Source organism: Manacus vitellinus, unplaced genomic scaffold, assembly GCF_001715985.3.
Source record: "Manacus vitellinus isolate BGI_N305 unplaced genomic scaffold, ASM171598v3 scaffold_20_pilon, whole genome shotgun sequence".
Taxonomy (NCBI): Eukaryota; Metazoa; Chordata; class Aves; order Passeriformes; family Pipridae; genus Manacus; species Manacus vitellinus.
Genome location: NW_021939471.1, coordinates 3,368,651 through 3,389,678, shown reverse-complemented (window position 1 = coordinate 3,389,678; position 21,028 = coordinate 3,368,651). Strand labels below are relative to the sequence as shown.

The 21,028-nt window shown below is 42.3% G+C and overlaps 1 protein-coding gene across 1 annotated transcript in view; it reads right to left on the bottom strand.

The window, feature by feature from the left end:
- Positions 1–10,267: 10,267 nt before the first annotated feature.
- Positions 10,268–21,028, bottom strand: part of SPAG16 (sperm associated antigen 16) — a 269,751-nt gene continuing 258,990 nt past the window's right edge. The window contains exons 15-16 of the mRNA XM_029959592.1: positions 10,889–11,015; positions 10,268–10,302 (exon numbers count right to left, since the gene is read on the bottom strand). Coding sequence (XP_029815452.1) covers positions 10,268–10,302; positions 10,889–11,015 — 162 coding nt within the window. The remainder of the gene's footprint in view (positions 10,303–10,888; positions 11,016–21,028) is intronic.

Below are 21,028 nucleotides of genomic sequence, written 5' to 3'. Positions count from 1 at the left end.
TCCTTACTCTCTGACTGTCTGCAGGAACAAGTTAATCAGGAGATGAAGCTCTTGTATCTAAGCCAGGCTTGGGATGGGGCTGTGCAGTCTGAGTGAAAGAAAGGAGTTCTCATTCTATCCCTATAAATACCTTCAAAGCTGGAATTTGCTAATTGCAGCATTCTGTGAGCTGGAATTAATATAAACAATAAATATAAAATAGAACCCATGGACCTGGTAAAGTTACAAAAGCAGTAAATGCTAGAGATGAGATGTTGAATACATTATTATTTTAAGACTTGTGCCTAGTTGAAATGATATTAGAAAAAAGGCCAACTTCTTGCAAACCATTCTAATTCAGTTTGTGGATAGCTGCCGGAGAATCAAAATTTTGATCAGTTATGCCCCACTTGGGATGCATAAAGCTCCAATTTTCAGCTTCTGTTAGTTTAATACAAGGATGGCAAAAATCATGTGGACATTCCCTTCATTTACTCTTGGAACAAACAATTTGCTCATCACCATGTTTTGGCTGACTGCCTGAACAGCTGAAACTGTTGCTTCTCCTTGAAGAATAACATTTAACCAGTCAGATAATAATCCAATCAACCTGGGGTCCTCAAAAAAACCCGACCAGGTCAATATATTGCTCTAATGAGCTACAACCCTGGCCTCCAGAACACTGTTTTTATGCCGGGTGTGTGCAGGCAAGTGAGATGGGAATATTTAGGACTACAGTATCTACTTGAAAAAGGCTGGCTCTATTAAATAGCTGTCCATCTCCTTGCACTCCAGGGAAGGAAGCATTCCTCTCTAACGAAGATGAAGGGAATATCAATGGGGCTAATCTCTTCAAAGTGCTCAGCGCTCAAAGCAATTGCCTGCAGTAGTACACAGTCCCCACCCTCATTAGCTCAGCAAACACAGCCAGAGACAAAACTATCTGCAACTAGGGCAAAAAATGTAAAAGAAGGGGGTTCCAAGCCACCTCCCTTTCCTTTCCAAATGACAAATATTTCATACATTTTAAATTACGTGTGTACTGAAAATAAAGTCATATTTTCAGAATCCCTTTTCTTTCCCTTCTAGCGTATTTAAATATTGTGGTGCTTCCTTGTATTGAAAAATGGTCATGACACACCAGAAACACTGCACAGCACAGCTTCTTCTCCTGATCAACAAAGGGGGAAAATTCATTACCAGCTTTTTCCCTTCGGCAAACTGACACGGTCAGAAATAAGGAGTGTGATAGTTTCATGTCCCCGTGAAACAAGCAGACAAAATGATCTGTCAATCAGCTCATATTCATGTACATTCCAATCTACCCACTGCCTCCAAATTAGAGAATTTTTATGGTCAGGAAAACAAATGTTGAGAATGAGAAAAAAACTACATAGAACAGCAGCGAGGGAAGGAGAATTAGGAGAGAAGGAATTACTGTTGAGCAATGCAGTCTTCCAGCACATCCTTGTAGTCCCATGCTGACCATAGGAGCAATTAAGGATGGTCAACAGATGTTGTAAGCACTCCTCAGAGAAAGGGGGCCGACAGGGCCGTGTTGTCAATCTCACTTCCAAGCTAAGCAGCATGATCAGGACTGGAAAATGGGGCATGGGTTGTGTAAAGCAACTCAGAGCACACCTGAGTCTCTCCAGGGAGTCCACTAATGGATTCATCAGTTCAAACACACAGGCTGGGCAGGCTCCCTGGGGACAAAACATCAATATTGGTGCAGTGTTGAAGAGCATACAGTTGGGGCAACAGCATTTGCTTATTGCAAAGCTCTGCCAAAGCAGTGATTTCAGCTCTGAGGTGCAAAGGACAAAACCTTTTTGCCAGTGTGGCTGAGGTGAACCAGCCCTCTATTTCCTCTACCCAAGGTATCAGTTTTGAAAATCTTTTGCTTGTATTAAAAAAAAAAAAGGTCAACAAATGGTGGACCTGAAAGTTTATCTCCCCCAGATCAGTTTAAAGTAGGGATGCACATTCAGACATGGACCAAACACATATCATGGACTTTAAAGAAAAGTTTTATAAGGGATACTCAAGTTTGGATTAAAGAGAAAGAGAGAGAGAGATGGACAAGACAAAAGAGAAATGGAGACTCATGACTGCTTTCAGTTTGCCAGTATAAAGCAAAAGGCCTAATTTTTATATATTTAGCCCTACCACATTTTGGAAAGAAGGAAGAAGAGGGTTTTTTTCCTGACTGGTGCTTGGCCAGTATCTGCAGGGACAGAGGAGGCACACACAGCTCACATGCACAGCACTGACACAGCACTTGGAGATGAGCTGAAGCCAAGAAGAAAGTGAAGACAAACTGAAAGTGCTGACCATCAAATAATAAATAGCAAACTAAGATATGCAGGTGGCTGCATTTGTGCTCGTTAAGCAAAATCTCTGAGAATGTGGATCAATTATATTTAAAAGAACAGACCATGTGAATCCTTAGTTTATATGGAGAAGTTGTGTAAGCATGCAGTGACAACACACAGGTCTTAAGAGTGCTGAACCCATAGCAAACCAAAGGGTTCTGATGGGACAGACATTAAGCAATTCCTGATAGGAGAAAAGAGAGGAACAAGTGATGTACAAGATTGTGGCTTATGCTTTATGAATAGACTTGAGAAAAGCCTGAATGAGAAGCAAAGCAGACAGCAAAATAAGTCTCAGTTCTCAGTGTAAAGAGCAAATGCTTCAAAAGATTTGGAAAGATGTGTTCCAAATCCACAGCTGGATCACCTTGCCACCCTGCTAGGAGGAGTCACAGCACTGTAGCAAGTCTAAGCTGACTAATAACCAGAACTGGGAGTTTTCTGAGGTCTGTGTAAAAAAACAAGTACCAGGACAAATCCAAAGAATTACATCTATTTCAGTCTTTCTATATATGAAGTTCTCTTTGCATATTGAGCATCAGTTTGCAGAGTTTACTACAGCTACACAAGTGCCCAACCGGTGCATCCAGTTGGTTCGTACCTGAGCACCCAATTCCCGTGTGCATGAATGCCCCCAGCTCATGCATGGCTGCCCATCAGCTCATGCACTGACACCCAATTAATTTACACAGAGTCCCCAATTAATGTCCACCCACTGATAGAAACCTGTGGCCTGGGGGCAACCCTCAGGGAAGCAGTGAGAGCCTGGAGCAGGGGGATGAGTGGGAGGGAGCAGGAGGAGTGTCCCACAGAAGGCCCTGCACACACAGCCCCAACCTCCCGCATCCCCCAGTACTGCACCAAAGGAATGGGGATAATGGGGTGCAGCCTGCAGCAAAAACAGGGCAGGCAGAGACTAGGAAGGGGGGAGGAGAGAGGTTCAGCTTATGCAGAGAATGGGAAAGGGGAAAAAAGCATTTACTTAAACAGTTGTTTAATTCTTTGTGTTTTCTCTTTTGTCAAAACCCAGAATCAGTGATCAGAAGTTTGTGTTAATTGGCAATAACTTCAATCAAGTGAAAATTACCCAAGTTGAGACTGTATTGTCTGTGACAGCACATACATAGTCAGAATTGAGGCAGGGACTCAGGCACTGAACCACAAGGGGAAAAGCACCCTAAGGAATCAATTGATGTTATCAAGTAATCTGCCTTGGAGATTAAAGAACACCGAGCAATGAAGTGTTGTAATGAAAAAAGCTTTTTAGTCAGAAATGGGGGTCACAAAGAAAACACACACATTAATGTCAGCACATAATTGCTCTATATGGGCAAAATCAGATGCCTCTAAAAAGATTACTGGTAAATTCTGTACTAGAGGATTTTTCTCCCATCATGCATGACTTTATCTGTAATCAAGAGGGAGACAAATACAAAAAGCAAGCTTCAGAAACTGCAAAACAAGTGGGAAAGAGTAAAGATCTTGTCTTATTCCAGTTCTCTTTATATGTGTACACAGTCACCTCCTGGGGTCTGAAAGGTGCAGGTGTGTCCCCTGCCAATTCAGCCACTAATTTCAAACCCCCCTGTACAGCTTCCCAGCAATGGAGAGCTTCTTCCATCCTAGAAAACTCCCCACCCTACCAAGATGGAGCTTTATCTCCTCAGTGCCACTTAAATGGTGTCAATTTAAGGTATCAAAAAAAGGTTTGCCTGTAGGTAGCCAACCTGAATCCAAAGGAACAAAGGAACATTTCTTTAAAGACATTCAGAAAGACTGGCCTGGCTACAGTGAAATAGAGAGAAGGAGTTTGGAGATAATACTTTCTAGGTAAGTTCAGGCTGTAGGGGAGGGACAAGAGCCGTTTCAGAAAACTTCAGGGAAATGGAGGTCTCTCTTCCCTCTAAGGAAAGAACTAGGACAAACAGATGTTTCTGGCTTGTAATGTGAAATGCTGGGTCGTCCTCACAGAAAATCAGTGTTCTCTCAGAATGCCCTCAGCACAAGCCATTTGCAATGGGGCTGATCCCAGCCACAGTTTTAGCAGAAAGGGCTGTTAAAAACCTGATATTCTGACCCTTTGTCGGCAGGCTCTGACTTTTGCAAATCCCTGCCAAAAAAGTTGTTCATGTCTCAGACTCCACCTGTTTGAGCTGTCTGGGAAAGCACAGCAGTGTGAGCCATGTCCCAGAGGGAGCCTTTGAGCACGTGCTCCTTTTGTTGCCTACTGACAGGTTTGACTGCAGATTTGTTTAAAATGGAAGATTAGTTCCTCTAAGATTATATATGTTACTATTGAACAGTTGCTTGTTTATTTAATACTTAAGGCTACTTCCTATGAGATTATATGTTAGTGTTCTGTGCTTTCACTGAAAAAGTTCCAGAATGGTAATGCCTTGTGTTGTTGTTGTTACTTATCTCATATTTGAAGCTGCCTCTTTCTGGTCCTTTCTTTTCTTGAATATTTAAGCTCCCACTTACTGACATTCCCCCTCACCCCAGCCCCCTTTTTGCCTCCAGAAGGCTTTGAACAGAAAGGGCACTGGAAGTTCAGCTCTGCACATGCTGAACTGGCAGAAACGTGTCCCATGTGTCACTCTTGTCACAGGTGAAGCAAGGACAAAGCTTTGGAGCCGTCTGGGTCCCAAGGGATGCACTCCCGGCATCCCCTGTTGTGAGAAGCCCGATCCCCAGCGGAGCACTCCCGAGTGGGATCCAGGGGGCTCTCCTGAGCCAGGGTGTGCCCGGGCGAGCAGAGACGAGGGCCCGGGCACACCCTGAGCGAGTCGCTCCGGCGCACAGGGACACCAGGGACCACTGACTCCCGAGTTTGCTGGGCTTTTGGCACGGCCAGGCCCGCGTCAGGGCCCCCCTTTGTGATGCATCGGGTGCGGCCACTGTGACCTCGCTGGTGACGGCGGCTCAGAGAGCTCCAGCGTCACAAAGGGGGCCCGCCCGGAGCCACTATAAAAGCAGCCCGCGATGCCCGGGGGGAGGCAGAAGAAAGAAGGAGAGAAAGAGAAAAGAAGAGAGAGAAAAAGAAAGGAAGGAAGGAGGAAGGAAGGAAGGAAGGAAAAGAGAAGGAAGGAAGGAGGAAGGAGGAAGGAAGGAAAAGAAAGGAGGAAGGAAGGAAGGAAGGAAGGAGGCCTTTTTTTTATGTCACAAAGAAAAGAATTAACAAGAATTCAGTATACATGCTGCAAAGTCCCTACCGGGGAAAAAGATACTAAAAAAGTATCTTTTTTAGTGTGGACTTAATTAGCACAGAAAGCAAGAAATTAATAACCAATAAGAGGTAGGATACTAACTAATGAAAGAGAGTGATGTAATTAAGGACCAATGAACATTAACACCTTTTGTCTGTCAAAAATGTATAAATAGGTGAAAGAGTGGTGTCTGTCTGGGGGCAGGATTTTGGTCGGCCACATACACACCCCAGCGCTCTGAATAAAAGCAATACCTTGCTTTCTAACACTAAAAACACGGCGTTAGAGAGTTTTATTTATCCCAACAATTTGAGGATTTGGCAACAAGGATGTGGAAGATCCCTGTGAGGTCTCCCCTGAGTCCTCCAGGCTGGACAGACCAAGTCCCCTCAGCTGCTCCTCACATGGCTTCCCCTGCAGCCCCTTCCAGTTTAGGGGCATCGGCAAACTTACTTAGTATTCCTTTGGGATCTGTTTGACTAGTCAAGTTGAAGGATTTTTTCTTGATTTAGGGCAATTCAGCGCAGTTATCTGTCAGCAAATATCACAATCTACCCTCACTGGGAACAAAGCAAACAATTCTCATGACAGGTCTTGTAAGTCTTGCCAGCGGTTCCATATCAGGAACTGGTTTCTGTGCTTCAATATTTTGCAGTATTCACAAGTTCACTTGGGACAGTCACTAATGGAGCACCCAAGAGGTCAATACTGGGGACAAAACACCATTTAATGTCCTTGTGAATGATACTGGAAAATATTCCTGCCTATTCCTGAATATTGTACCATTATTTAGTGGTGGAGGTTTTGTTTTAAATTCTCTTTTGATCATTCTTCATATCAACTTAAGCTATCCTGTAAACTGAGGCAGGAGGAAAGAAGTTGAAATCAGAAAATTTTATGGTCTTAAGCTGTGCCAGGGGAGGTTTAGGTTAGATATTAGGACAAAATTCTTTACAGAAAGGGTAATCAGCCACTGGAATAGGCTGCCCAGGGAGTGGTGGATTCTCCATCTCTGGAGGTTTTTAAGATGAGACTGGATGTGGCACTTAGTGCCGTGGTCTGGTAACCACAGCGGTGTTGGATCAAGGGTTGGACTTGACGATCTTGGAGGTCCCTTCCAACCCAGCTGATTCTATGATTCTATGAATTAACCAAAAATGTGAAGGGAAGAAGAAAAGACAGACACCTGGCTCTGTCACCTCAACATCATCTTGTTTTTGCAGCCAGTATACCAACAAAAACTGAGGACATCAAAGAGAAAATGGAGTGGGCACTGCATGATCAATTTGCAAGGACTATGTTTGCCAGTTCTGTTCTGAGCACAAAAATTGTTGCCAGATAAGGGATCTGAAAACTGGGATTTTGGAACTTTACCTGCTGACTCAGTATCAGCAGGAATTCCAATCATTTGAGGTTTAATCTCCATGTCCCTGTCCCTCCTGACATCTGTGTGGATCACTTGTGGCTTTGATATTATCAGTAATAGCAAGTGCAGATATTGGAAATGCTTCAGCAATGGCATTCCAGAAAATCCTGTCAATAATTCTGTATTCAGTAAAGGGTGGGTAATACGGAGAAACAAATTCTTTAGAGCACTGTTTAGCACCCAAAGCAGCTCCAGAGGAACAGCAAACAACTGCCACCCATTGGAGTGATGGCTGTCTTGTGGTGACGGCCCTCTGTGATGTCATGTGACATCAAAGCAAATTAAGCTTCCTTTTAGATAGCAACACTGAACAGTTGCCCTGACCCCAGCATGGTTGACAGTGCTACCATCTGTTCACTGTCAATGTGTCTCCTGCATCCCCAGAATTCGTCTCCTAAAATAAACCACTTTTATCACAAAATAATCTTGATCCTGCCATTTCTCAACTTTCACACTCATTTACAACTTTTATTTTTCTTTTAATATCCTCTTCCTTGGAGTAAAACAGTTACCTATAGCCCTTGGAGATGGTCAGAGGCATGGTAAGGCTATTTACTCCTGCTGAGAGCAACATGGCCCAGCCTGGATGGAAGCAGGTTAAATGATAACACCTCCCTGTACCTCCAGATCTTAAAATAAATAAATTTAATTGATTTAAATAAAGCAGTACCTTTTTCCAAATATTATTTGGTTTCCCTTGGCCTCTCTTGCTTTTGGATTGTTGCTGTGAAGTGGGGTTTGTTTGGTTGGTTTGTTTTAATGTGTTATGATAATAAATAAATATATCATAGCATATAAAATGGAACCTTCTACAGCTTGTCCTAAATATACAATACTGTGTCATGATTAATCATATTTACATTTTCAAAACAGCAACTGGAAACAAAAGGTGATTACAAGATGGCATTTAAGGGATTCATGAATGCTACACGAGAATATATGCACATGGAGATACTGGTTAAACTGCATATGAAAAAACAAAAGTGAATTTATGAATGCTACACGAGAATATATGCACATAGAGATGCTGGTTAAACTGCATATGAAAAAACAAAAGTGAATTCAGTTTAAAAATTAGCTACATTGTGGATCATCTTGCACAGTAACCACTGTCAGTCCTCCCTCTGAGACCATTCACAGCACACAGAATTCAAAGGACATGTACTTTGTATATAATATCAGAATAATTTCTGTTATTAAGCACTGTGGTGAAAAGCATTACCCCAGTGGGCTGAGTCCCAGGCAGCTCCATCACCACCTCTCACTGAAATACCACCAGCTTGTTTCAGAAAGACTGAGGCAAAGCAGAAAATCCACATGAAGTGCAGTGGTAATTAATTATGTAGTTCATTTCTCCTCATTCACAAGTATGGGATATGAAAAAGTCCACCTCTAAGCTGAGCCAAAGAAAAGCTAAGGCAGAGTGCAAGTGAAGCAGAAAGATTTATACACAACTTTTTTCACTAACTTATTTCAGTTCTGAGTGTGAAATGACTCAGAAGAAAGAAAATGGCTTTATGGTCAGGCATCTGTGCCATGAACAGCACTCAGATCAGTCAAGGCAGCAAGTACCATCCCCAGTAATGCTATCAGGAGAATCCCAGTAACTTCCAAACTCCTCCTTGGTACTGGCTCCTCGTGAAGCACCTCCCACCCCGTGCATGTCATACTGACAAAGATAATACCAGTTAAAACAAAAGGTAAGATGTGCTTGTCTACATTGCATTTGCAACGATAATGACTTGAAAACAACACAAAGGAAAACCAAACAAAATTCTTCCATTAGTTGGGGCCTTACTATCTCCAACCTCAGTCTCATTTGCTGATACCGCCCAACTTTTCATAAACCCCGTCTATCATTATTAGCTCTCATTTAAATAATTATTGGGCAGAAGAAAAAACCTGCTCAACCATGGCTCTCTAATCTGGTAATTAAATCCACCTGTAAGATGCTGAACAATTTGTGTCTGTGACTATTAATGCACTCAGGTATTTTACACTGGTGGTGTAACACCACCTGGAGAGACCGAGGGATACAGCTGGAAATTCAGCCGTGCTTTGATAAGGAAAATCCACCCAAGCTGTTCCACAGACAGAGGTCCTGAATGAGGCAGATGTCCCACTCCCTGACTGTTAAACACAGGATATATTCTCCCATCACCATTTCCTTCTGGAGTATTCTGGCTGTTTGACTTATTTTGACATGCTTTTTCGTTAACTCCACCCAAATGACTGACAGAAGAGTTTAGAGTGACCAAATCCATGAATGACTGTTTAGACAAACACTGCAGGAACCTGCTGGATCATTTCACCCAGCACTTTGCTGTCGAAGACAAGCATCATTCAACCTCTAATTGATGCACCAAAGGCCATTTTAGGATTTAGGCTCACTTTGATTTAGTTGGCTTGGCAACTCCAGTGTTAGCCAAAAAAAGCAGTCTGTGTGTATGGACAGTGCCTGGTATGGGTCACTGACCCTCTGTCCCTGCTCAGGTGACACAGGGACTATCCCCCTTATGGCAAGAGCCTTAGCCAGGTATTTTCCTATCTTTATAGCTGGGATTGCATCCTGTTGCATTCTGCCTCTGTCATCATCCACCCCGATCTCATATCTCTGTTGTGTGCTTAGTCCTGCAGAGAAAATTCTGGATTTTATCCAAAGGACGAAAAAAGTGCATATTCAGATTACCTGAAGCTGATAACCTTTCCATTGGAAAGTTCCCATCTGGCTAGAAATATTGCAAATGTGTTTTTCAGGGATGCGGTTCCTTTGCGAATGAGCCAACATTATACTCCAGAAACAAAAATGTAAAACTTCTTCACATCCTCCTGAACAAGAAATGAGCTCTCATTCCAAATTACACACATAAATACGAGAGTGGTTAAACTTGTCTTTGGGAAACTGTCCAAAAATGGACAGTTTAAATGTCAATGCATTTTCACTCCCTTGGAAATGAAAATACCTTATTTAATGATACAGCAGAGAGATCTGTGAAATCACTATACAAATAATCTAGAATTTGATGGCAAAGTTTTCTGCCAAGTGACTCAATATATTGACATTATGTGCTCCACAGTATGTGGGTCATTATGACAAAATATCATACTATTATTTTTCTTTAATGATTCCTTAATTATCTCTCAAAGCTTTATATTTTATGAACATAACAATGCAAATGTATACTTTTTCAATATACCTACATATTTTACATTATATATTATTATAGTATGTCATATCATGTTGTACTACCTTTGAGCAAAACAATTTCCTAAGCTAAGATCTAATTCTGTGCTGCAACATGAATGCTTGTCTGTCCTGTGGAAGGGAAGATTAATACTGGTTTTAAAACAAAATGTTTTTAGAACAGCCCCTCTTCAAATGAAAAAGCATGCTCACTCACAATATTGCTGACATGGTAATACACGGTTGATGATGAAAAATAACTGGTTAATTCAGTTCTTTGTGCCTAGTAAGCATTCCTGTCAACACAATGAAGTTCTGAGGCAATTGTTAGAGGACTTAGTAAGATTGGTTATGAAATGCAACTACAGAATTAGCAAATAAAAGAACAAACAGTAATGGACAATAAATATCACTAGAACACAGGTAATCTCGCTGAGCTTTTTACCCCTGTTGGTCAGTTCTGTATTTTAGGTAATATTTTTGTAATTAATTGTACTTTTTGTTATTGCACATTTTCATTTTATATGAATGGAGTCTGATTTGGCTGCTTAGTCCACAGAAAACAAATGTATTGATCATTGGCACAATTGGGCAATTCTTCCTTAAAATTAACACATCTACGCTGCTTCACACATGCTATCTGGCTTCAGACCCAGAAAGGGAGGAGAGAGATTTCAAAATAAACCCTTAGGTAGAAAAGGTTGGTTTAGAATCCTACCAGACTGATCGAAGGCGACGTGGTTGGCAGGATGTGGGCCGGCGTCGATGGATAAAATGGGGACCAACTTCCGCATGTCCCAGAGCTTCAGCACACCGGAGGAGTCACAGGAAGCCACTGTGTCCCCCTGTCAACGAGGGAAACAAAGTCAAGGCATTGCTTTTGTACTTGTGCCAAGAAGGAAGCCTACAACACAGGGCTGGACACCCACTGGTGCCAGACACATCAGCTGTAAGTACTGAAAGTTATTATATACAAGGTTATCACAGCCTCTTTGCAGCTCCATTGCCTCGAATAGCAACAACCACAACATGACTCCTGAAGAGACCAGTTCAGGAGAAACTATAAGGAAAAAAAGAGAAAAGAGGTCATCTTGAATTCTGGTACCAGTGTCCCCTAAGAACATGTCTTATGATTCCCTTTCTTCTCACAGGAATAGCCCTTTAGGCCTGCTTTTAAATTAGTGTACTTGTGTTTTCCATGTGAAGCACAAGATGGGAACAGAACAGACAGCCCTTCCCTGCTGTACGTTCCACAGCCACACCAAGGGCAGGTCAGTCATTCCAGGGAGCCAGAAGCACACAAGGACTATGCAAGGAAAGACAGCAGGACCATGTTCCCCATGTCTCTGTTCAATATTAATTAAAACAAAAACCAACCATCCAAAACCCCTTAAAGATGTATTTTGAATATGTAGCATATGAACAAATGCAAAAGTCAAAGAAGGTAGGGTAAAGGATGCCCAAACATAACTTTGTCTAGCTAATTCCTGCCACCATAACAGAAAGAACGCCCAGCTACCCACTTAGAAACATTTACTTTTCATTTTAACCTCCTAAATAAAGATTCAACATCCCCAAAGCAGCTCAGCTGGTGTGCACTCACAGTTATCAAAGTCAATGTCTTTTCCAATTTTTGCAAGAGTGTAAGATTAGATTAAAGGATATTGTTTGGAAAGAGAATCACAACAGTATGGAACTGAGAATCAGATGAAATATGGGACAGTTACTGCATCCGTGATTTATTTTTTTTTTATTCAGCTATTTTTTACATCTTTTACGTAAACAATACCTGCAAGAAATGTGTGGTTTTCTAGCAAACAGAGGATTTAAGATCTTAAAATATCCATCAACTTCTCAAGTAGAAAGTAATGGTCTGCAAAACACTATCCTGGTGTAAGTATAATGAAATCTTTAGGTTCATTTGGAGGAGATGTAAATATCAAAACTCCATTCTGGCTTGTTACAGACTAATTCAGAGGTAACACTGAGAAACAAAGTAATCATTGCTTGGAGAATTCAGCAGCCTGCAAGGTGTGCTCTCAGCACTTGCTGTTTTGCAAAAAAAGCTCAGTAACTATAATTACACCCCACGCCAAGGTAGTGGTGCTGAGCACCACAGCTCTGTTTAACTATCTCACCAGCTGTACCCATCTAATTCCCCCTCCTTTCACCTGCCTGCTTCCACTAAGTTCAGACTATACAAAGGATGAGGTCAAGAATGCCCTTGGGGAAACAAACAACAAAAAACCCCAAAATACAACAACTACGCTCCAAATTTTTGCATGGCTTGAACTGGATCTCAAGAGAGCAAACTTTTAACAAGAGAAAAAAAAAAAGCACCATCATGGATATGGAACTGGAAGAGTTGTCAAATCAACTGCCTTCCTCTTACAAGCAATGCTTCCAGAGACTACTCACAGTCCCTTACTCTTACTAGCAATATTTTCATACCCTTGCTGTGATAAATGTAGTAAATTCCACATTAGCAGCAGTTCCCCCATCCACCTTGTGCCACTGATCTAGAACCTGCCTGTCCTTGCATTTATAAAGCTTTCAGCCCATAAATATAAAATGGGTATAAAAGTACTTGTTCACATGCAATCCATATCCTTTTGGTTAAATACAAGTGGGTTTTGGCAGAAAAACTCCTCCCTTCTTCCCTGTCCCTGATGCATTACAATTAGTGTGTCATTCACATCCCCCTTGGATACTGTTTTCTGGGCTAAACACCTGAAGCTCTTCCTTCTCTCTTCCCCACCCTTTCCAGATAGCATGGAGTCTGGATTAACTGTGCATGGACCCATTGCTGATGTTTATAACGCGACTCCTGCAAACCTGATCACCAATTTTGCAATTTTGGAATTGTCTGACTTTCAGAGAGGTTAAAGATGCCCATCTCAGCTGCCCAGAGGTGTCAGTAGAGATGGCACACAGCAGTAATTCCAAACTGGGAGCTTGGGACACGCACGATCCAGTGAGATATCTCTGTCCTTAGGTCATGACCTATCCTGCCAGTAAAGAGAAGAGGAGCTGAGTGTGTGTGTGCAGAAAGATCCCTCCATTCCCCAGAGTAAATACCTTGTTTCTGGACCAACTCTCCACACCTCCCCATCCTCTCTTTTCACTTTCTTCTGCAAAGATTATGTCTGTCACCACCAACGGTCCACTAAGGAAATCACCAGTAACCCTTATAGCCATTATTTCATATGGTCTAATGTGACTTGGGCATATTCTTGCATTTACTCCTGATTTTTTTCTATCCATAGAGGCATTTTAACAAATACCTTCGTGGGGGATGGTGTGTGTTTTGGTTTGGTTTCAAACTTGTCTTGTATGTGTCTTCAAACCTGTTTTGTATGTATCCACTGCACTTCAGTTCAATAAATGCTGCTTAATTACAGTGTTGGTAGCTCAGCAATTTTGACCTAGATCAATGGAGAGCCCACCCGGGTAAGACTGCACATAATCTACTCAGGGTAGTTACAGAAGACACTCCAGTGGGTGCTCTGTGACTCCTCCTTTTGTCATCAACAGTTGTGCCCATGGATTTTCAATATGACATTTCTCTCTTAAGTAACAGCACAGTCCAGCTAATAGATCATAACAGCCCTGAGAATCTTCCCTGGAACAGATATTATGCAAACATTGATCAGAGACAGTCCCTGCTCCAAAGTGACTGCAACTGCAGCACTGGCTCTGACCTTCTCACTGGCTCCAACTGGGGATCGTTACTAGTGGCATAATTATGAGGAAAACAATCTGATTTACTTTTATTACAGGGTCTTCCTTCTATTAATTAATCTTGCTGCAGTAGCTGGCACACCATAAGAGAATACCCATACCCCATGCTCTTTCAATCCTGCCATCCTATTGTCTGCCATGTTTATTTTCTCCCATTTTTACTACACATCCCCAAGGTAAACAAACCTCCCCTCCTGCAGGATTTTCCACAATCCAGTCATTTGTAGGTTCCAGGTACACTGGGCCATCCTAACTGATAATTTAGGCTCTCTTTCACAAGGGGATTTGTGGCCTCACCAGAAAGGATGAGCCCCCTGGCCCTTGCAGGTACTGCTTGAACAGATGCAGTGCTGGAGAACCTGGGCCTGGGAGCACCATCCCAGTGTGACAGGTACTGTGTAAACAAGCTAGAGAAGATGGTCCTGCTCCAAAGGGCTCACACATTGTCTTACTGGCACAGATTAATCAGCTCTTGCTGTCAAAAGTCTGCAGGCTTTTTAACAATTTCCTCTGGGATGCCTGGTATAAACAAACTGCGTAAAATGCAACACCCAGCAGCACAGTTTGCCTGATTTCTGTGAAAAGACAGCACACCACACATGCCAACAGATGTAAGGAAACAGGGTTCTGGGGGCAACATCTCAACATGTGCAGACAGGTATTTGATGAGCCTCAACATACTCTGTCCACAGGCTTATTACTAAATGCATTAATTATTACTGATCCCAAGGCAGCTGCTACACTAAAAACATCCCATAATGATTTTGTTAGTGAGCTGGCTATTACACTTTACCACTTCTTTGCTTAATGCCAGCTCTATTCCATACTTTATCTAAGTCAAGTGAGCTGGAGATGTGGGATAACAACTTCTCAATAGGAAGAAAAAAACCAGGAATGTAACCAAGCTGAAAGATTATTTGGAGCTACATGCCATTCAAAGAAAATGAAAAGGATAAGTCATATGTTAAATGAATTCATTTCCATCTGGCCATGGGCCATTTTCAAAAGCTTTAAGGCAGAATCACTTTGAATTCTCCTATGAGCTTTTGGCTTTTTCAACCCTGTTAGTTATTCTTCTAGTTATTCATGGAAGAGCCCTCTGCCTTGGTCATGGTTTTCTTGTCCTTGTTTCTTGCCGCACTCTTTTTTATGATGTCTTTTTGATGCCATATTTTACTGAACAGCAGGGTGGACCATAAGGGCTTGACTGATTTCCTACATGCAAAAGGAGGAGACAATGAGCTGCAAGGAGAGTATGTGCAGAAGCAGATTCCTGTTGTACTGATTTCCATTTACACCACATTTGCTGCAGCTGCAGCCCAGCTCCATTACCTCCTCTAATCACAGAGCTTGTAGAATGATTCCATAAAACTGGTCAGACTTGCTGCCTAGTCTATAGAATCAACTCGGTACTGTTTTGTGTGTGCACACTGAAGTAATTAAAGAATTTATACAAGGATTCAATTAGTTTGCATTCACTGCTGGCTCTGTTCCAGGCTCTACTTAAAGGACTTTGCAAGTCCTTTAATTGCCTTCACAGTTCCACCCTCCACTCTTTACCTTCCTGCCAACTTAATGAACATCTTCATACTCCAGAAGATCTCCCATTAAAATGGGCATGCTCAGATCCATATACATCACAATCCCAGTCTTAACTGGCACTTGCAAACAAAACAAGTAATTGTAACATGGGGTATTAACAGATTTATATAATTTCTGGGAAGTTTTAAAAATCCCCTTTCCTTCTTCCCTTTTTTTTAAATATACATTTTTTCTTCTGAATATTAATAATGATGAATAGTGGGACTAATCATCAGGTATGCTTTAGGTATGTATTCCCTGAAAACTGCTGTTTCACACCAGCAAGAAGGATAAAAATCTGGATAATTATGTCCCTTGCTTATAAACACCCCTCTGGATTTATTGTTGAAAGATCAATAATACATGAACCACATCAATTTGCTTTATCTAATTTGGACTGCAGTAAACTCCTCCCAGGAGTATCCTCTTCAAAGTTTATTTCTGAAGGCAGGTCAGTAGTTGTTTCATCACCTTGTGCAAATATTTTTAAAAAGGCAAAACAGTGAGTGAACAGCAATTAATTTTCACTATGACAAGTTCTGATTTGCGAGTCCTTTGTTTTCAAAACAGCTGGAGCCATATGAAGTGTATTTTAAGGGACTCATTTTCATCAACCCCAGCAGCAAAAGATCCAAGTTCTAGGCCCCTTGCCAGCTAGAAAGAAGCTTGATAATTATTTCCCCTTTCCATTACTATTGGGAATCTGGTTGACCTCTGGCTGATGAGCTTGTTACTGGTCTCACCAGTCTTGTTGCCAGTAAAAGGAGTTTGTTCTGTGTACACAAAGCTGGTGGAACCTCCTCACCATTAAGTGCCAGCAGACAAACTGGCCACATGAGGAACAGCTTCAGCTGCCTCAAACTGAGAAACTCCAATAATCTGAATTTCTAAGGTGCTCCCTGTGGGACACATCCTATAACACTTAACTGTACCCCCATTTTATATGCGTTATAGGGAGTATTTTTAAGAGGAGTCACTACCTCCCACATTTACAGCCTGAAGCCCATCAGAAACCTGGAAAGAGTTATTACTTCAGGCCTTGTTGTAATGCAAAAACCAAATAACACTCAGAAAAAATACCAGGGGGCACACAGGCAAGGCAGACAGAGTCCCATTCCTATGCCAGCCCGTTCCACAGGGCAGAATTGGGCTTTCTGAGCAGCAGTGAACAAGGGCAGAGGGATCCCATGACAATCCAAGCAGAGGCGGATGAATGTGCTGTGGTGGTTACATGGAAAAAGATTTTAATGTCCAATTAAGCCAAATGAATTATGCAAAATATGATAAAGATGGAGGAAAAATGCAGATGCAGTCCATTATTAGACTAATGACTAATCAATCACCACCCATTTTTGAAATATCATGCTTAAATCATCCCAGCTTCAAATGAAAATAGCATCTTCTTAGAAAGCCATGGAATTACTTAGCCTGGCAAAAATACAGAGCTACACTGATTACCACTTTGAAAGTGCAGTGGTCTATTTTTAATAATTATTTTCATCAAGAGTGGGGGAAAGGGGTGATTAAGGGTAATTAACAGGCAAGGCCAGTGTTTTCCCATCTGCTTTCTTCCTAGCTTTGTCCTTTTATAGTTTCGACTTCTGCAGTGTGATCAAAGTTGCAAAGAACCATTTATGTTTCAAAGCAACTGAACTCCCAGAGCTCAAGCAACTGGGATCTGGTCCTCACTCCCAGGGGCATTTTTTTGCAGCTTTGAACAGAAACAAACTGGTGAGACACCAGCTCTTCTGGGGCCAAAGAGAATCCAAGATATTGATGCAGAAAGAATCATGTCAGAGCTTCACTGGTGGTTCCTACAGAAGAGTCTCCAACTGTATTAGCAGTTGTCAATGAACAGCTCCTGATTTTGCACTCAGTAGAACTGGTACAACTTGCCCTAAAACGGTGGCTATTGTTGCTGTACAACAATGACTAACGTTGTGATGACTAATCTGTTGCAATCCCCTGATATTATGGTTCAGTGCGCAGGTTTTGACAGTGTACTGACTGTGTATGCTCTGGGCAAAAGCACCCTCCTCCTCCCATCCAGCTCTGTGAGCATTTGTACAAACAGGCAGAACAGTATCTCTTATGAAAAAACATTGCAGATTCAAAACAAGAAGAATCTGTTCCAAGCTCTCTCTTAATCCCATTTACACAGCAGTATCAGCACTTGCCCCACTAGCTCAAAGGAGACACCTTGGGATAATGCATGTTTTATGCCTGGGGGAAGCAGGGATCACTCTTATCCCAGCTCCAAATCTTGCTGGCTCTTTTTCCTTCAGGCACCCCAGCAGCTGCAGTTCATAATGAACATGGTAAGTCAAAACAGCCTTTACAAAGATACTGGAGGATTGTGTCAACACTTTCCTCTTTCACTTGATGCTGCTGCAAAGAACACAGACAGATGAATCACCCACTGTAATGAAGGTGAAAGAACGTGAGACCACCAGAAGTGCTGTAAAAAGGTAGTGTTTATCCCAATTAGCCACTCTAAATGATGGTCTCAGATTAAACACTTATCAATTACTGCTGCACACGCTGGGTCCTGACCAGGGTCAGCTGTAACACGAGGACTGCCTGCAGGTCCTTGGCAGCGTGCAGCAAGTCCTGCTGGGAAACACAAAGGAGGGAGACACACACGGGGAAGTGCTGACTGAGGGCGAGTGCTGTTAATGCAAACAACCAAACAGAGCACAGGGATCAACCAGACAGGCCCCAGGAGAGGTTTCAAGCAGAAGAGAAATTTATTTCAGGAGAGTAGAGGCACTGAGATGCCTCTTTATCATGATCAGTGACCAAAGGTCTATTTCTTTTAGAAAGTGAGGAGAAGCAGATACATTGGGAAGTGGAAAACGTGCGGATGAGATGCCTATGCTGATAAATAAACAGGTATGGGGGCCTTCACATACCCCAAAATTTTAAGATATCAAGACAGAATTTTTTTATGTCTTATCCTTTTTTTCTCAGTGGTCATTTTGATCAAGATGAAGAGTATCCTAAAACAATATTATTTCAAGGTTATTAATTTTATCCTTTTGGATCACATGGAGACTCAAAAATACCACCCTTGTGTCCTCCAAAGGAGAAGCTCCATCAAAAGTAATCCATAGAAATAGCAAAACTTTGTTGCAGGAGAATTTCCAGCTTTACTAACTTTCAAAAATAATTGTGGATCATGGGTCTCTTGTTTCTGTACATGCTCTCTGCAGGTTTTCCTCTTGCTGTGTGAAAACTGGAGGGAATCTCTCTTCCCTTTGTCACATCAAGTAGCAGGAAGTGCTGGTGGTGTGTTTGAGGAGCACAACACATGCCAGGTTTGCAGAAACCATTGCATAAATTTACATATGAAACCACTGCACTCCCTGCAGAGTTACTGCTCCCCGTAGTTGACATTGCACTTGAAACAGGGCTGCAAAGGGAGCAATAGCTTTTGCAGAGAGGTTTAAAATAATCAATTTTGTTTTCTCCTTTCTAACCATCAAAGAAGTGTCTTTGAATTCTGGGAGCGGTGCAATGAGAGGAGATGAATGATAATTGCCATTCCTGGCTTTTCTCTGTATTTTTGAGAGATACCATGACTAAAGTAAAGTTAGGTGCCATCATTACCTGATTAGACACTCCTGAGAGCAATAAGCATAACAAATTCCTGGGCTATGCCACATTCGTGCACAGGGATTTTATCATCATTCAGTTCCTTATAGTCTAAACAAGTACATTTGGAAAAACTGGATAGTATTCACCGCAGTAATGTTAAAATACAGATGTAATATATACTTTCCTAAATTCATAAATTAGAATTAGTGGCAAGAGATCTATTGCTGAAACATAAAACTGTTCATTTTAAAAAGCAGAACATCTAAGTCATTGAAAGAAAATGAGTGTCAGTAAAGTACATGTGCTTTTTTTTAACGAGAAGCTACCAAAGGAACATGGTGAAATCATGGAATCATTAAGGTTGAAATAGTCCTCTAAGATCATCGAGTCCAACATAATATTTGGCTCTTTATCTTGTCTTTGGGTGTTTATTAAGGGAAACTAAATGCATAAAGAAGAAATATCAACAATATATAAAATGTATTCACAGAAGCTTGCCCAATTCTGAACTCCAATAAGTGTATGAATCTTTCTCACAGTTTTAATGTATTCCAGGTGAAAGAATGATCAGTTCAACAAATCTCATCTCAATATTTCAAGAACTACTTCACAAAAAGCCAGCTAAATATCAGTGGTGGGTTGACCCTGGCTGGGTGCCAGGTATCCCCCAAAACCACCCTATGATTCCCTTCCTCAGCTAGACAGGGCAGAGAAAAATACAACAAAAGACATATGGGTCAAGATAAGGACAGGGAGAGATCACTCACCAACCACTGTCACAGGTAAAGCAGACTAGGGGAAAAAAATACATTTAATTTGTGTAGGAAAACAGAAGAAAGGTTTACAGGCTCAAAACAACCAGGTGGGAAGTGGGCAGTGGGGGCAAACAGGGTGAGCTCTGTGTACATGGGACAGCCACTGCTCCACCCCCTACCCCCTTGAGCCCTCACAGGCCCCATAAGCCCTCACATCCCTTACCTCCCTCACAGCTCTCAGAGACATCACAGTGACCATAACACCCTCACAGCCCAGAGCCCTCACAGAGCCCAGAGCCCTCCCGAGAAGATTAGAAGAATGGTTGACAGGCTCAGTACAACCAGGTGGGAAGTGGGGTAGGGGGAGAAACAGGGCAAGCTCTGCATAGGTGGGACAGCCACTGCTCCATCACCTACCCCTTGAGCCTTAGTCAGCCTCTGGGCCATACTGAAATGGCAGCAGCTGTCATGACCTGACCCAAAATAGCAGACTGACTGCATGTCCCCACCCAAAATGGCAAAGAGACCACATGTCCTAACTCAAAATGGCAGAGTAACAGCATATCCTGACCCAAAATGGCGGAGCAACCGAACGTCCTGACCCGAAATGGCAGCGTGACTGCACATCCTGCCCCAAAATGGCGGAGCGAGAGAATGTCCTGACCCAAAATGGCAGAATGACTGCACGTCCTGCCCCAAAATGGCGGAGCGAGAGTATGTCCTGACCCAAAATGGCAGTGACAGCATGTCCTGTCCCAGAAGTGTGGAGTGAGAGAATGTCCTGACCCAAAATGGCAGAGTGACTGCATGTCCTCACCCAAAATGGCGGAGTGACCAAACGTCTTGACCCAAAATGGCGGAGTGACTGCACATCCTGCCCCAAAATGGCGGAGCGAGAGAATGTCCTGACCCAAAATGGCAGAGTGACTGCACGTCCTCACCTAAAATGGCGGAGTGACCAAATGTCCTGACCCAAAATGGCGGAGTGACCGCATGTCCTGCCTCAGAATTGCAAAGTGACTGCATGGGCTGTCCCAAAATGGTGGACCAACCGCATGGCAAACCTTGCCACTCAAACCCAAACCAATATTATCTGCATTCCCATTTCTGATGGACTTCAGCGGTGCATTCTCAATTATTTTCAGACTAAATCAATCTGATATTCAAATACCTTCTAACAGTGA